Source organism: Accipiter gentilis, chromosome 2 (genome assembly GCF_929443795.1).
Source record: "Accipiter gentilis chromosome 2, bAccGen1.1, whole genome shotgun sequence".
Classification (NCBI taxonomy): Eukaryota; Metazoa; Chordata; class Aves; order Accipitriformes; family Accipitridae; genus Astur; species Astur gentilis.
Window position 1 is genome coordinate 34,992,087 of NC_064881.1, and position 18,476 is coordinate 35,010,562.

Consider the following 18,476-nt stretch of genomic DNA (forward strand, 5'->3'; position numbering starts at 1 on the left):
CTCTGACAGGCTTGGTGCTGTGACCATTTCCCTGGGCAGCCTGTTCCAGTGACCAACCACTCTCTCAGTGAAGAACCTTTTCCTAATGTCCAAAGAATGGTCCTTTCTAACCTCAGGAGAAGTATGATCCTACAAAAACCCCAGTGCTATGAATACATTGATAGGACCCACCATGCAAAGGCAAGATAAAAACAGATGTCTAGGACAAAGACGAAACTACATGAGGCCACTTCTACTTAGAGATGACTTTCTTGCATCTATGCTCTCAAGGAAACTCTGAATATGAAGGTGACTGGGACAAGAGAAATCAATGTGTATCTAATGTATAAAGCCTTTTCAAATGTGTTGTTGAGTGTCAACAAAATAGTTGTTTGGAAAACCCTCAAATTTTCCACTCCAATGGGAGAAAATCTGCATCCACACACCTTCTCCAATTCTTCTATGTGTATGCCATTCCAAAGGAACACACTCTTTGAATTAAAAAGGACCAAAAATATTTTACTCAGAAGCTTGTGACATAATTTTATTGTATTTTGTAGCATTCTTTCCATGGCATGCCTAATACAATATTTGTAACCACTACTAGAAGGATTGTATAAGGGCTTCCACTGCACTTACAGCCAAATTTGATAACCAGTAAGCAAACAGGCAGCTACAGTTCTTATTGTCTTTTTTTTTTTTTTTTAAGTGAGCATTTGATGTCCAAAATAGCAGCCCAGGATCAGAACAATCTTACTGTCCTTAACATTATTATGTTCTAGGTAAATATGAACATATTCTAAATGAAAGATGGTGAAAACTTCATGGTTAACTGGAAGTCCACAAGCGGTTTCATGGAACATTCATATGTGCCTAACTACCGCACATTTTTGTAGCAACACTTGTCCTAGCTAAATATGTATATATTTGTGCTTACAGATGCTTTTTCCCCCTACTTTATTTGTAAAGCATATAACCCATAAAACTAAAACTGAGATTTGTGGGATTTTTCTAAAGTATATGTCAAAAAGAGTTCTGCACGGGTCTGGGGTCTGTTTTACCTTTTTCTTGCTTTGGGTAGGTCCTATGCAATTTTTAGTCCCAGATCTGGAATAACTTCTCTAAGAGACAGCATAAATGACAGCCATTTCAGCATGGGCTTTTCCCAGCAGATTTTAAAAAAAATCTCCTTGACTGCAAGCCCAATAATGCTGGATTACCAAATTACACATCCTGAGCCATTTTAACTTCCTACACAGAAAATTCTCTCTACCCCTCCCCAAAAAACACCCCAAACAAACACCAGATGCAGATTAAATTTGCTAAACTTCCACAAATAACTGGCAACACCGGGACACTGGTGTTTGCTATACTTTTGAAAGACTGAACTCACATAGCTTTTTCTTTTATTTCTCCCCTATTCAGGTATTTGTTTGCTGTATCTGACTGGAGCAGGACTAATAGAAATAAAACACTGTGGATTATATTTGAAAAAAACTACACATACAATCTTAGATACCAAGAACTTCCCCTGTCATTTCTCTCCTGACACTCAAAAAAATCTATTATCATGCCTCTTAAAAAATTTACACTTCTTTTTTCTGAGACAAATACACTGGGGCTGACATAGTAGTACAGAATAGCAGAAAAGATTTGTGGTTTACTACTCTGGCAAGTATATTTCAGAGCTGACACTCCATTGTGAGCGTCAGTACAAGGTAGTTTAGCCATCTGAATGTGCTTTACAAATGAGAAAAAAATCCAGTTTGTAACTATTGAGAAATATGAGAAGATACTTAAAACATAGTAAAAAGTAAACATTTACTGGGTTATTTTAAAGTATATTACTAGAACCAACAGGACATAACTTTAAACATGTATAAAGTATTATACATAAAAATGCATAGATGTACAGTAAATATGTTCATTTATATGTAGACAGATTAATATGTACACATAGGGTCTGTTGTGCTTCTGTAAATCTAAGCAGTAATTCCTGTGGTATATTATCTTAAAGCAGTTTTATTACACAACTGTTTCAATGTAGCAGGTGCTGAGAACAATGTACATTAACGCTATGTAGGTAAGTCATATCCATTTACTCTTGAAATGTACAAATACAGGAAACAAAGGCCATAAATGCAATAGTACCTACACCTCCAAGACTTCCTTTTTTTTTTTTATTTAAATATGCACAAGTCCGCCTAATGGTGATACATAGGTTTCTTTCCTGCTTCCCTTCCGTGTCAACATGTTGACCAGGCACTCAGGACAAAACTTTGACATACTTCAGCACCACTTTCACTGATTCAACTCAGTGCACTCCTGACCTTGAAGTCTTCAGGTCAAAAATGAGAGGAAAAAAATAAAATAAAAAAATATATAAATAAAACAAACAAGCTTGTGGGCTTTTTTTTTTTTTCACAAGTTATTTGCCACCAATACTGTCAAAGCAGCTGAATTGTAGTGCATCCATGGGCAGGAGCGTATAGCAGCTTTTGTGCACTTCGCAAAAAAATATATTAAAGAAAATCAAGTCTTTACTGGCTTGTTTTATCTGTCGCTAAAAAGATGCTGTGCTGCTTCTGAGCCCTTTCCATCAAATTCTTCTTCTTCTTTTTCTTGTCCTTTGTTTTTGTTGGCCTTCTCCCTGAAAAAAAGGAAAAACAAATAATATCAATGAGTCAACTAAGTAAAGAATACAGAAGTGATATTAGACTGTAGCTGAAAAACTCAGTGGCACGGAAATTATCGACGGGGACTGCAAAGGTAACGCTGGTTAGTGAGCTTCGATCATCAGTGAGAACAGAAGTTCTCAATGCGATACAGGAGGAAGCAGGATCCCTGACTGTCATCACTTGTCCACAGGCACAATTTTGCTGGTGTGAGTAACCACGTTGATGTAGGTCTCACTTCAGCAGGGTAACTCACACAACCAATGTTATGCAAGTGCCTGGGGCCCTGAGCCAAACAAGTACGTAGACTCCTAACTCACTGAAAGCTGGATACATGCCTTGGACCCTTACGTAAATTTGCTTGAATGAGTAATCCTATTTATGTCAAGTCCAATACATCCGTGATTTCAATGAGAAATTAGGCATTGCAGCCCAAGTATTTGGTTGGATGTCGTCCTACACGCTTTGGCAGAAACAGTGTCGCCTCTGCGAAGAACTGTTGTTATTGCTTATTAGCACACTGTGCTTAATTCTCACGGCATATTACTATGCAGAAGCAAAAATTTTATTACACGCTTCTTACTACTGGAAGTTCACTGAAAAATAACCAAAACTGGGAAATCAGGATCAATGCAGGAAAAAAAATTCTCAGGCTCCGGCGATGGGAAAGTTTGTCCTGTTCAGCTCTAATAATAAATCAGTGCCCTTTGATTATCTCAGCAAAGATATCATGGCCTGAAAAAATTCTAGATACAAAGGCCCTCATTCAGTAATGTATTACCTTTTAAGTATATGCTTAAACCCTATCAAGTCTAGTAGGATTTAAGGAGATGACTGAACGCTGTCTGGAGTGAGAACAGTCTGGGTTTTCTTGGCAGTATCATCTATTCAAGTATGCGATCAATGGTAATAAATTAAGGTTATTAATCTCTAGAGGTGCCAACTTCATAAACTTTCAGGAGAACTAAACGAACTTAAGAGAACAGTGAAAGGAAATTCAAGTAGCAGACAACATAAAAATGTGAAAACGCATTTCTCATCTACTTTGTCACTACATTATTAGTTGGGAGAAATGTTTGCCAGTCTGGCTGTGCCTTACTTCCGTATTGTTTCTTAGTTAAAAAGGCCCAAACCAGTATGAAGCATTTTTCCCTATTTGATAATAACACTGAACAAATCTGATTCTAAAATTATAAAAATTTATGATTCATTAAAAATATAGGGTTATATACTTCAGATTACATATTTTTAATATGCTGTCTAGGCTACTATTCTCTCGGAATTACTGGAATACTTGTTTATAAAATAGGACAGGACATTAAAGTAATGAGCACATGAGTTTAGTCCATATTAAAATCAGAAGGGCCCTTGGAGTTTACTTCTGCTTCTCATTAACGTCTGGCATTAATGCAAAAATGGCATTTTGCCATTTTTAAATCTAGTTAATCCTGCACAGTAAAACCTCAGTCCAACCAATCATTAATCAAAGCAGCTTTTAAGTTAAAACTCTTTAGTAACACTGTATCTAATGACTTGGCACACCTAATGAGGTCAGACAGAAGGAATACTTGACACAAAGTGGCATTACAAGATGGTTTGAATTACAGAAATTTCCATATCAAAATTTTATTACGTGATTCTACTAGTTGGTATATAGTAAGGCATCAGAACCGGGATGAATGTATAGTTCAACATTGTGTTCTGACTTGCACCTTAAATATTCTAACATTTTTAACCCAAATCTTCAAAATATTTTTTAAGGAAGGAGTAGATGAGGGGAAATAATTTGAAACGAGTGACCAATTCTTCTGGTCAATTGATTCTCAGAACACCAGCAGAATCAATTAGAGCTTTACTGGAGTTTTGCTATCGTGTTTGCTCAGTGACCTTACTTTCTGAGCTTTTTCAATGTACATACCAATTAGTAAAAGAAATATAAACTCTAGTCAGTGACTCATCTAGTTTTCTCTATGACCTCCTCCAGAGAACTAGAGTAAATGTTTACTGTAAGTTTAAGGTAGTGAAAGATCCTATTATTTTTCCTCTGAAAACTCTGAGATGCACAGGTAAAATAACACACAACCCACTTGGTATCTTCGTCTAAGCCTTACATAATAGCTCCTGTAACACAAGCATCAAATCAAATTGCCAGCACGCTCCCCATACAATATCCTTCAAATAGAAAGGAACTGGAGTAGATTTCAGTGATTTGACATGTCATTGTGCAACAAACACATTACAGTGCTTCTGCTGCTCTGCAGCAATCATCCCCATACTTGCTTTTGCCCCAAGGCACGCCAAAAGCAAATTACCTTCTTTTACATGTGCCATGGAATAGCAATTCATGTGGAGGCAGTACCTCTGAGGTGTTGATACCTGATAATTTGTTCTCCTGTTAGCGAACTCTTTGGCTGCTCACTATATTTCCATGTGCCCTGTTGTACAGAATAAGTTTCATTATTTTCAGGACAATATTAAACCACACAGAGAAAAACCAGATGGCTGGTGATGCCAAGAGTCCCAAATTCCAACTGTCATTTTAACCAGAAAACTGAATATAAAAGGTATTTCTTGGCTAACCATCGGTTCCCATATTGTTACTAGAATGCAACAGAGATTAGCAAGAAAAAAGTGACTATAAAGACTAGAGAGTTCAAACAAAGTATGCTGCTGAAGTCCCCACGCGTGAGAACTTTTATTAAATTCAGATTTCAATTACAGCGCTTATTTTGTCAGCAGAAGCACAGTGAACAGAAGTAACTTCTGAATATCTTGCTACAGATGTCTTTTGAAGAACATGATACGGAAAGTAAATCCTCAAAGAGGATCTGGGAGCCAAACTCCCAGTTCCCCAACTGGAGGGCAGTGGGGCAAGGACGGCCCAGGGAGGATGCTCCCCCAGGGCTGGGACGGCAGCGGCTCCCTCCGCCCTGGGCCGTGGGTCGGGTGTGGAGACCCTCGTCCGCAGGGAGCCTTGCATGGCCCCCCATGCCTTGCCACGCTCGCTGCTCCCGAGAGCAAGAGCCCAGACCCCCACCCACCTCTCCGTAGGAAGCAGCAGGGCTCTGCCGTGCTCGGCTTTGCTGGGGCAGTTGAAACGGAGTGGGGTTTTAGCCGCGGTGTATTATAGCCCAGAACGTGCTGTTGCACACAGAAGGCAATCCCTGGCTGAAGCAAAGAAGGAGGGAAAGCAAAAGGACTCTGCCTCTCTAGAGGGGTTTTACCGCTATCGATAACAGGTTACAGCATTACTGCACAGGACAGAAAGTGGCAATATCTGAGACATTACGTCTGATCCACCCAGCCTATAAACACCTCCTGCTCAGAAACAGCACCCAAGTGAGCAAATCGTCCAGCACAGCCACCTGGGACCCGCAGCCAGCACCACTCTTCACGCGACCTTACATCCTTCCGAGTGACAACTCGCCTGCTTGTCATCTGGCAGATAGCCAGGCGCCTTGCTTCTCCTTTCCAAGCCACAGAGCCTCCACCTCAGGTCTCATCTTCAGTCTTTATTTTAGGCCTGCAGACAATCTGTTTCTGAAAGCCTTTGGTGTCAACAGCAATGGGAGCAAATATAAATAGTCCATGCAAAGAGCAGGATATCTGAGCACTGTTCAGGTTACTGTACTCCTGTTTTTATTTTGATTGCATTTTCCCAAGCATACTAACTAACTAACTTTTCTTTGAAACACGCTTTTTATCTCTGACTGTCTAAAAAAGGGCTTCTCAATTTTTATTGTCAGAGTCAGCTCTGAACATAGTTTACAGAATTTAATACTCTATAAAGAAGTCGTACGTATACACTGAAATGTATAGCACCTAAGAAAGATCTGAAACTTAGCTAGATCCAGTGTTCAATTATCTAGCAAATAAAAGCCTTAAAAGCTTATCTATGATCCTGTATCTCATATTTCTCCACAAGTTATTTTACAGAAGCAAGATTGCCAAAGCCATTCATTCAAACCCTTTATTGTAATGTTATAAAATTCAGTTTTGCTATTTGCTTTATAAATTAGCAATGAGTTAAGTCCTAATTTTCTAAGTAACTTATCCCAATGGTTCGTATCTTTACAGTATTATTCATTAAACTTTTGTTTGGACCACTTGGTTCTGGCAGATAGATGGGCAACTAATACGCTATGCAATGAAACATTATTGTTGGCTAAGAATGTACCACAACTTCTAATGGTATGATAACATACAGGTAATGTTACAATAACATATAGGTAATAATGCAATTCCAACATGAATTCCTGAAAAAACATTAATTATGCTAATATACACAGCAATTGTCTGTACACCAGCAAGTAACAGCTACAAAAATAATTATTTAACTTGGCTCCTGCTGGATTCTTTTTCTTCCTTTTTTGTATCATTTTACCAGTGTTGCTCCTACAGCTGCTGCATGCTGGTATATTAGAGACTTGTGGTCAGTACTCTGGTTCGTCTCATACCTTGAGCTGAAAGGTGTTTGGAAATACTGCATGTTCCTTCTTGGATGGACCCACCTGGTCAATTCAGGATACACACTAGCTGGTTCAGAACGAGACTTCATCACCTTCTGTCCGCTGCAAAGGCAGCTTTCTCCACACAGAGTTTAGGCAGCAGATTCCTAACAGTCAGGGCACTCCTGGTTCTCCAGAACTAAAATGCAGCAAATGTATTCACAGAGACTCTGAGCCACTTTGCTCAAGATCCTTGGCTCCGACAGCCAGCATCAGTTCAGTATCTGAACTGTCCTTCATCCGCTGTATAAATACTGTTGTATGTACTGCTCTTCTAACAAAATCTGTCCATTGCTAGTTTCAACAGACGGAGGACACACAGTACATATCCACACGAGGGCAGCAAGGATTTAAATTTAAAACATTTAATAAAAGAGAAAAAAAAAGGCAACAACTATCTGAAGCTTTATTTCATAGTGTAATTCCCTCACAAATTTTCAGCGTTCTCACATACAAATTATTGTTTTAGAGATATCAGAATGTTTAATACTCCCTTCTTTATTTAAAACATTTTTCTCTTCTATTGATGATTACTGAGTAATGGGACTTGGAGGTGTCTGCCTGCTTCCCTGGATTTTCGTACACAGAACTTTCACTGCTAGCAGCAAAGGCACAATGGTGTCCTGGGATACCAGCAGACCTTGCTAAATACACCTTTTAATCTTTTCTTCCCTTTCATTTGACCTTTTAGGAGGTAAGTGTTGCACACCTGTACATCATTCTACTGCTGCAGTTCCATCATAGACCCCACGTGTGGCAGCATCTCATCTGCGTGGTAAGCTAGAAAAGTTACTACACTCAAGTCGTGTCACTGAAGGATGGCAGGCACCAGGGAACTAATGACAGCAACGGAAAGCTGATAGAGGTACTCGACGATTAACCAGTCAGATCAACGCAAGAGAAAGATGACAGATGTAAGCTTCTGGAGGAGCCCTCTCCGGCAGGACGACTTCTGTCCTACACAGACCAGCAGATGCCTCATCATTTACTCCCCATTTGCACCACACATCAAACTACACATAAACAGTGACTGCAAAAATCCAACCACCAAGCAAACAAAGGATTCGGTCCAGAAATTATTCCCCAGAGGTAATTTATTTCCTGAGGCTTTCAGTCGGGTTAAAAATTTTGGATACTGAAACTGCCAGAGAAATGCACAAATTGTTAAGAAATCTTATAAACGCACACTCAATGAAAGAAAAAATTTCCCCACTGCTACAAAGTCAACCTCTTCCCAAAGCACAATTTACAGACCAATGCTGACAATTGGCCCACAGTAAAAGGATGCAAAGAGCTTTAATAACTTGGCAAACTGCACATCGCGGGCATCTCTACCAATGTCATCTGCTACTGAATTCATGACAGGTTTCCTAAGCCAGTTTGCTGGTGGGTTCTTTTAACATCATCAAATTCAGGCTGAAATTGGCTGTGCTCAATATGTGCTACAGGGGGAATATGACTTGGGGGAAATCAGCCAAAGTAAAATAGCCTTTTTGGACAAAGAGTGAAAGACACTGGGACTTGGATGGGGACACTGGAAAAGAAGTAAGAAGGTTGAGGAGATGGGACAGAAAGGGTCAAGTGTCAGAAACCAGTTCCTTGTTTTCCTCGGTGAATTTTTAATATCATTTGAAGAAGGCCTGAAAACACATATTTGCCTCTGAAGACAACAGAAGGGGTGGTATGATCACATGGAGTACATCAGCTGCCCACAACACCATTTCAAATCCAAAAATACTAGAATTCGTAAAGGTGGGTTAATTAGTGTTTCCAAAGCACTGAAACATGGTAACAAGGGACACCATAGAAACGTAATGAGTGATTTTATCATTCTTTCTTCATTTGAAAGGGTTGAATAATGTTGAGCAAATGAGGTCTTAGAACAATTACTGAATAAAAATAGAAAAAGACCATACCATAATCATAGACTTTATCACAACTGATACAAAGAAGGAGCAAATGAAGGCACTTTGTCAGCTTTGAAATGCTTGAGTTTGCAAGCTTACTGGTCTTCTTTTGTACTTTTTGGTGCAATACTAATAGCTAATGGTATAAATAATATGTATTCCTGGCCTACTGAAATTAATAATAGACTAAGAAAATGAGGTCCTTTATGTAAATGCACAGTTTGATGCTTTTCACACATTCTTGTCTATTTGATGTCAGCTTTCCTGATGAAAATCAGGGAAATTGCTGTCTTGAGTAAACCTTGTAATTTCTACACAAATCATTACAAAAGCACTGGTAGTCCAGAGCTAACTTGAATGATATCTTATTCAGTCCCTGAGAGCCAGAATCCTGATATTTTCTTTTCAACTTAATAATGTCACAACTTTGGGTAAATTATTACATCCTAACCAACACTTAACATTGCATATACTTGGTGTTTGTATACACTGGGCATCAGTTACTAGATGAAAGCTAATTTAAAAGAATAAAAGAATAATTCCTCAACTAAAAGAAATCTTAGTTTATCTTATCCCAAGTTTTTGTATCTTAATCCCACTAGCTTTTTCTGTTTTGACACATCCACTAAGAAATGAGAAGTTTTACTATTTAGGGCACGAATAAGCCAAGCGAAGTACTCTTTTTCTCCCAAAGTACGTATCTATTTTTCATCTGGCCTGAACACAAACTAACTAAGCAATACTAAAATCTGATGTTCTTTCCTTCTGGACAATACTGAGTATCATCAGACATTGTCATCTGTTTAAGAAATACTGATTCCTCCACAAAGAATGGAATTTACATGTCACAGCCTATTGAGTGTTCAGTGGATTTTTTCCTCAACTTTAGGGCAAATTCACTGGGAAAAGAGTCATCTTACATTGCTGATATGCAATCCATTTCCCACAGTGCAGTTTTCCAACGTATACAGTAGATGGCAGTGAGATATTAACTGAAAACTGGCTTGCACTTCCATCATTTCAAATTTTTCTTTGTAGAAATACCCATTTGTCTTCCTAGAACATAAGCCATTCTATTCATTAATGTATATAAAAAGTGCAAAAATAAAAATTCACACATACACACTCAGAGAAGAAGGCAAAAGAAAGCATACTAGGGGAAGATGAAAACTCAGCACATTCAAGGTGACATGGAAACTCTCAGAAAACTCTGATAGAAGACCTATGTTTAACTGAATAGTACAGATATTTAAATGTTCAGTCCCGTTGTCCTTTCAGTCACAATTGTGTGAAAACAGGTGGGCCTCCATTGCAGCCAAAATGTTTATCTGATGTAGATTTAGCTCAGAATTCAAATGATATGAGTATCAGTTGCATGCAGGGTACTCACTATTCTTATCTTAGTCAACACTATGTCAGATCAGATGCTTTGCAAGCAGAGCCAAGTAAAATATTTCCAATGAAAGGTTTGGGTTTGTTTGTTTTCCTTCCTTTCACAGTGCAATATAAAGCAAATTTCAAAATAATAATAAAAAATATTTATACACAGTCAAGAGTATGCATACACATGTAAATATATTTTAACTCTATAGGCAATGATTATTGCTAAGAACTAGTTGGCTTTGAACTTCTCTAGGTTTGACTGGACACTAATCTGACTTAAAACTCCCTCTGTCCAGTATTTCAAAACAGATTCTTTATTTTTCTTCCATTTCTCCTTTTTCTAGCCAATTTAATTAATTTTATTTTAATCTCAGCATATAGGAAATAGAAAATAAATTCTATTAAGACAACATTTATTTGTGGCACCTGCGAGGTTTAATTTCATACTGGAAACAGCATTTTGTTCAATTAAGGGTTTCTTAAAGATAGAGAGAGATTATACTGGACACGATATTTTTTTAGAGTTTTTTTTCTTCTGTGAAATCCTATTTACTTGTGAAGGGTTTGGGTTTTTTAATTCTTTTTAGGGATTCTGGTCAAGAACTGAGGAACAATTTTGTTTCAGGACCTTTTTCTTTTTTTCTTTTTTTTCTTTCTGTTAACTGAAACAGCTCAAAAGGTAGTTTTAATTATCACTTCTGCCTCTCTTAAGTAATGCACAGGTAATTCTATTGAAGTTCAGTAAGAAAAGAGACTAAATTGAACACCAGACAACAGAATAAAGTATGATCCAGCAGGAAGACTCCTACTGAATAACAACTGAAAGTGAAGATGAATGTATTATTTCTACTAATATGATGTAAAATTATCACCTCAGTCTGCTCATCAGGAATGGCGTACCAGATTAACTGCTGCACCTGCATGGCTTGCAGGTATTCATTTGATTTGTACTTGAGAAGGTACTGAAACAGAAGGTATTCATACTGCCTACCTAAATTTGGTCAGGTTAGTCTCTGTTTATCCATAACTACATTGGTGTATACCGCGTACACTTTTCCCTTCTCCTCAGACATTTTTCTGGCGCAGTGAGATGAAGCACACCCACTTGTTTTCTCCACCAAACCCACACTCAGAACTTTTACTATCTGTGCTATGGTCACGATGGAGTTGCTCTCTTGCTTTTCCAGTTAGGATACTATCTTTTCTGATACTTCCCCTCTGCTGATAGAGTGTGGCGCACTCTTTATTCCTAGTGATCTAAATTCAGCTTTCAGGACCTTCTTTTACCTGTACATCCCACACGCTATGGCCACGGACTTCTCCATAGTAATGCTACACCTGCATTACTAAATTAAACAGTGTTAGAGAATACCCCCAAGTACTGCACCTCAATCGTCTGTCAGGTTTTGACCTGCTGCAACCCCTGCCCTTCCCAGGGAGACAGCAGAGGCCAAGGCTGCCCCCTCGGGCACGTCCCTGGCTTGGGAGCTCTAAGCAGAGCAATACAGATGTGGACCAACCTGTGCCACTCAAGGCAGTGCCAGATAACTCCCCAGCATGTTTAGTTAACTACTATACAGTCACTATCTTTGAGCTGTAGCCAGTCAGGATTTAAAAGATGTCCCGAGTTACCTGGCTTTGTCCCTAAACGTATTACAGCAGCTTTCTTGCTGGCTTAAAGAGAAGCACTTTCCCAAGACTGCCTACGAGCACCTAATACTCGTATGCATGCCAGGCTGACTTATGCTGTAACTAGTTAATTCCACATTGTATAGCTACAGGAAGTTTATTCACTATCAGAAGCAGGAGAAAGGACACTTCTCACCTTAAATCTTACTTGTTTCCCAGTAGTCACACAACAGTTTTTCATGGATATTAAAATCAATACTGCACAGCCATTTATAAAAAATGGATACATATGGTATCTGATATGGCGTTTTAGCTTGCTAAAGCTTTAGTTTGTGTACTAGTATCATCAAACCACTGTCAGAACTTTAGAAGCAGCTTTATGGCCCATGGAACTTTTTTGGAAGTCTGTTGCTTATATAGAGTCTACTTTACAATGAAGTTAGGATCATAAAATCACCTGACTGGCTTCTGTTAACTATGACCTGGACCAGCTTTCAAAGTTCTGCTATTATTTTTTGAAAAGGAGTGCATGAGGAGCTCTGCAAGGAAGCAAAAAGGCACCAGGGTGACGGTCCCTCCGTAACACAGTCACGCTGCACCTGAGCCCTTCCGCTGCCTCTGTGGGAAGTGGCAGCACAGCTCTCCTAGGATGTTGATCCTATTTTTTTTTCCACTTCAAACACATTACGGAGAGAGCTGTGGAAAGAAACAGGTGGACTAAATGGTGAGTTTCAGCACTCCAGGGAAAAACACAGCTCCCTCCATACCCCAAAACTAGTATCCAGACAGGTACACAACTACCGTACATTCATCAGCGCATACACAGTGTGTAACTTCTTTGGTTTTAAAGGAGACTCATTCAGACTAAAATATCAGACACTGACTGTTTCATGCTGCCTGACAGACTTGGCCTGGAACATGAAAGAAAGAGAAGTTGTATGACCATCAGCTATTTGTGTTATTGTCTATTTTATTTTATAAAGTACCATTTACCCTACTTTCGTTTTCATGCACCATGCACCTAGAGCTTTGCTGCACCCCTGGCTCCTAGCCTGGCCGTGTTTCTGGCACACAGACAGTGTCTGGAGGGGAGCATCTCAAACTCTGAACCGTGAAACTGTAAAATCATTCATCGTTAATTTAAAACTAATGAACGCATTTTCTTCAAACTTCCTCCGGGACTTCTTTTCTTTTTTTCTCAGACTTTTTTTCTGACTTTTTTGAGCAATGTTTGGTTCAACTCTCTGCATAATTCTTGCCACAGGAAAAATTTTGCACCCCGACCCCCCCAAAAAAAACCACGCAAGCGGCTCTTTAGATGTCCCCGCATTGCTGTGAAATGTTAACTAAACTTTTTTGACCAACTAGCACTTGAGGCTTGGACATGAGCTGGTTGAGGACAAGAAAAAATATCAGTAAATCAGGATCAAGGGCCTAAGATAAACTGAGCTTAAAAGTATCTTTTCTCGGCTTTCCCAAAGTAATGCATAAACAGACCATGGGACCACCACCACTAAACTGGTGTATACCACTCATTAATTTCTTGTTTCCTGGAAAAATAATTTTTCTCAAGGTATCATGAGCGTTTAAAAAATATCATAGTTAGTGGGTTTCAGTGAATGGGTTGCAAAATATTGGGTTTTTTTAATTATTGCTGATATTGAGTTATTGATAGGCATTTTCCTCCCTTTTTTTAAAATGTTAATCAGAATACAGTGTGAAACAGCCAAAAGCAGAAAATTCAACCTGATATGCTTGGAGGTTTCCATACCGAAAGAGTCGCATTTGAGGAAATAAATGAGGTGGTTTCAAAGTTAAGGTTATTTAAAATGGAAATTCACATAGAAACAAACAATTTATGCTGTACTTTCTTTAAATTTTCTTTAAATTATGCTCGACAACTTTTCCAAATAAATTCAAGTCTGCATGTAATAGCAGCATTAAATATGTGTCCTATATTTTACTGCAGATGCACATGGAAGCGTAGTAAGGACAAACCACAAGCCAAATAACCCGTGATTTCTCAAAGTTTGTTATTAGACTTAACAACTTAAAAGTGTCGTCTTTGCCTTGAAGCCAGGTGAACCAGTTCTTACCTTAAGTTCACTGCATCAAGATTGTCTCAAACCTGCATACCTTTCCAAAGTCTGTAAATTAAATAATAAATACCTAAATAGGAAAATTAGATAATGCATGTCTCTCTAAGAATGCATACACTTTATAATAATATAATTGAAAACATGTTTTATTCCTTAAAACTTAAGATGATGCAGTGATTGCAAGTGAGAAGTGTGGTCAAGAGAACTTCTAGTGAGATCTCTTGCATAAACATGAGAAATCAAACATTATTCTCATATACTGTTGAGGTTAATAACTTCTTGGAGAAATGCATCCGGTCTGGATCTGAAGACAAGAGGAGAGAGAGGATCCACCACTTCCTCCGGTAATTGTCCCAGCAGTAAATCATTCCACTGCCAGAAATATCTGCCCAATTCCTAACTTAAATTTTAATATCCAGCTATTATTTCTCATTATGCCTTTCTGTCCTAGATCAGACTTTTCTCTTTATGCGTTATAGATAAATCTCTGCTCATCATCTTTCTGAGAAGTTAAACACATGGCAGTCTTTGTGCACCTTTCTTTAAAGCTTATTTTGTAGCCCTCACATAAAGTTTTTCACTCTGCACAGTTTCCAGCTGAACTAGCTGTTCAGTTTTCCAATACCTTCTATAAAATCCAGGTCTCAGACTGGATGTCAGAGTTCTGCTCGTACATAGGATAAAATTGATTTCTTGTGCTTTTTCCTTATTCTAGAAGTTAAACAGCCAAGAACTATATTTGAAATTTTTCTCTCTACTTTGTAGTGGACTCAAGTGATTTCTCCTGAGAAACACTGGGTTTTAGATGCCATTCCTCATCCTGCAGGTATGCATTCCTTGTCTATAACTCTTCGATCCACCAAGATAACTTTACATTTAACTAAATGAAAATTAATTGTGTTTGAATGGGACCACTTTACAAAGCAACCTAGATTTTTCTTTAGGTTTACTCCAGAGTATTGTTTACCATTATCCTCAGATTATTGCTTTTTTAAAAAAAGGTTTACATAATTGACTGAAACAAATAGCAATGTTTACAGAACCATATTAAGGCCATCATCACTTTTTCCTGGATATCCAGCCAGCACATGCTTTAACTTTACTTTGTGGTAAAGATAAGAAAACTTTATAGATCTATAAAAGTCCCAAGTCTGAACATTTTTGAGTATGGTAGTGAGTCCTGCCCATGATTTCTGTGATGCTTCTGTTAGCTTCATTTTACAGCTGCAATTATAAATCCAAAAGGAACTGCCTTTCCAGAAGCTTTCCACATATGAATGTACACGCTTAGTCCTCACACAAAGAAATTTTACTTTGAAAGGAATTCTGTTTGGATAAACTTATCTGCTGGTGGTATGACAAAACCAAAAGGAACTCAAACCCCAACATTGGCTGTACTTAACCGTATGCCTCTAATAAATTTTACATCAGATGCTGCAATAAGCAAATAACAAAACGTGATCTGTCAGGGGAGTGCCGTACAGCCCAGACTTGTTATTCGCCTTCACCATAAAAACATGTCTAGGAAGAGCCATGAGAAGCCTGAATAGAGTGTATTTCCAGAACGAGACCAGTATTACTGCGGTTATGGGGAATGCCCCTTTTCTGGATGCAGCTGGAGCGGCTGACATTTTTGCCCCAGCTATTCCTCGGTGCCCACCACCTGGCAATTACCAGCCGCAGCTCTGCAAGCAGTAGAGGCCGTATTAACGGCTGCTCATCCACCAAAGTACAAAATCGTGCCTGCAGGAAGGCTCAGACTGCCTCCCGGGGTGCTGAAGGCCACCCTGCAGACCGGGCGAGGGCTGCGGGGCTGGGTGCGGAGCACCCACGGGAACTCCGACAGTGGGGCAGCGCTGGCTTCACGTGTAGCAACCACGCAGACTGAACAAAGGCTTACTTGAAAATTATTTCACTAAACTGAAGTAAGCCCTCGACAAAAAAAATTTATCCACGTGAGCTGTTTCACATGCTTAAACAGACTAAACAATGAGTATGTATTTCAAACCGAAGCGCATCAGTGTTTAAACACGTATTTAAAACCACGTATTTTTTATATTTAGCACTGACCTGAAGAGCAACGACAAAAATACTTTTTTCCCTTCCCAGAGGTAAGAGACGTTGATTTGCTAGGGGTGTGAATGGTCTGCACCATCCCTTTTCTGCCACCCTATTGCTGCAGATGCTCTCAGCACCACAGGGGGATGTCTTCCCCCCTCATATATGCAGCGCCTGGATACAGCCTTGGCATCGCTTGATTATAAGAAACGGTATAACACGGCGTCTAATAATACATGTGAAGTGGACACATTAGCTTCTCTTCTTATTCTGATACACATCTGCAAGAAAGACGGCACTCCCATCTCCACCATCAGTTTAAACAACCAGTCTAAACTAAATTGAAAATTGGAGTTTTTTCCTGCATAAAATGTTCTAAAGTATATATTCACTGATAAAGTTGAAGAAAAATGTGTGAATGCTTTCTTAAGGAGAAAAGGAAAAAGAATATCTGAAATAAACACAGCATGTAGCTTAAAGGCTACTTGCCATAAAAGGCTTTTCCTGACTGGAAGTTACAGATGTACTTAAAAAACAGATGTACATCAAAGACTGTTGATTAGAAGCACAGAGAGAAGTAATTATCAGTAATTTTTTTCAAAAAAGAAATTCTTTATTCTAATACCAATAAAACCTTAGTATGTACAGAATGATTCTATGGGTTTAATTAACCATATGAAAAATATAAATGTATTTGCTATTCCTGTTCCACATCATCACATTCTTATGGCAACTTTGGGTGAGCTTCTGATGGATATGAGATCTTGGCTTCATTATTTTGTGACAGCATTAGCTTAAAGACTTTGCATAACTGAAATTGTTCAAGATCTATTGATTTTTGGCCTAGAAGTGCCTGAGGCTAATAATTCTTTGTGGGCCAGAGGTATTTCCACCAGTAGATATTGAGACTGGCAGTCATAGAGAACCCATCCTGCAGTACGGTACACTGGGTACAGTAGCACAAACCACAATCCTTGCTAAACTGGTGGCCAGCTGCAAGACCTATATCTTATGAATAAAATAAAAAGAGACAGAGCACAGGTTTGAGCATTGCTCTGAAACACGAGCAGGTTTCTGGCATGTTTCTGACCAGTGCCAACTAGTACTTCTCCAAAGAATGGTACGTTCCTATATGTACATTCTTTGCAGAAGATCAAGAGATGATGAAAGAAACATTTACCTGAACCTTTTAGACTTCACTCATTTCAAATTAGCAGCTGTTTTTCAAGCTGAACATGTTTTACAGTTCTGATTTTAGATGCGTACGTGATAAGCCCCCAGACCGGAATACATGAACCTAAAAAGCAGACATGCAAGTGCATAACTTTGGCTACGTACTTGGGCTGGCTGATACTGCTTTGAATGCTGAAAGGAAGTATTTATTTGAACCAAGCTCAGCTAAGTGATTATCAGCTTCTCACATTGAAGTACAGTTGATCTCTACTGAATGCTAATTATTTCATCATGTTAGCAAATACTCATTTCTTGGTCAGTGCCTTCATCACAATCTGTTCCATGTGTTGAATTAACTGTCCTGTAAGATGAATAGTGGGTGACAACTGGATCACTTAGAGTGTGACATACTTATCAAATTAGTTACAAGTATCCACTCAACTGTTTATTTCCTCTACTGAGACAATTAATCCACTAGTATAGCCACCTTCCTTCTCTCTAATTCAGACTGGAAGGTAGTATTTTCTTCCTCTCATTTGCTGACTTCAGGGGATTCCTTTCAAAATCCTGTTTGAATTTATTTTCCTTCCAGTTATGCTTAACATCTTTCAGTTTCCTTCTGTGTGGCTGAAAGAATACTTACCTCCCTAATGTTACTCAGTTATTCTTTAAACTTCTTTTCACACATACAGGCTTCGAACATGTGATTTCTGTTGTTGTCAATTTCTGTGTAAATAAACTTTAGATAATAGCTCTTTCCCCAGACCTGATTTCAACAGGAAACATAAAGTACTAATATGCAGTCAAAAAGAAATGTTCGTAATACAGAATAAGTATTTTTCCCTGGTTTGGCTGTCTATGCAGACAATTAAAATCTGCACAATTATATGGATTATTAGTTAGAAATTGCCAGTGTTATAGTTTCTCTCTATCAGAACTATGGAAACATCCTAGTTAAGAGTTGCAAAGCAGACTGACTCTTGTATGTCCATGATGAACTTTCATAATGTGCATTAATAGTTATTTACATGTAATTAACTAAATGGAATAATCCTGCCACCCATA

The 18,476-nt window shown here is 38.6% G+C and overlaps 1 protein-coding gene across 2 annotated transcripts in view; it reads right to left on the minus strand.

Annotated features, from left to right (window-relative positions):
• Positions 1-513: 513 nt before the first annotated feature.
• The window catches only part of RSPO2 (R-spondin 2), a 120,806-nt gene continuing 102,843 nt past the window's right edge, over positions 514-18,476 (minus strand). For both annotated transcript variants that reach the window (XM_049830339.1, XM_049830329.1), the window contains one exon: positions 514-2,629. In XM_049830339.1, coding sequence (XP_049686296.1) covers positions 2,520-2,629 — 110 coding nt within the window. In that variant the 3' untranslated portion in view covers positions 514-2,519. The remainder of the gene's footprint in view (positions 2,630-18,476) is intronic.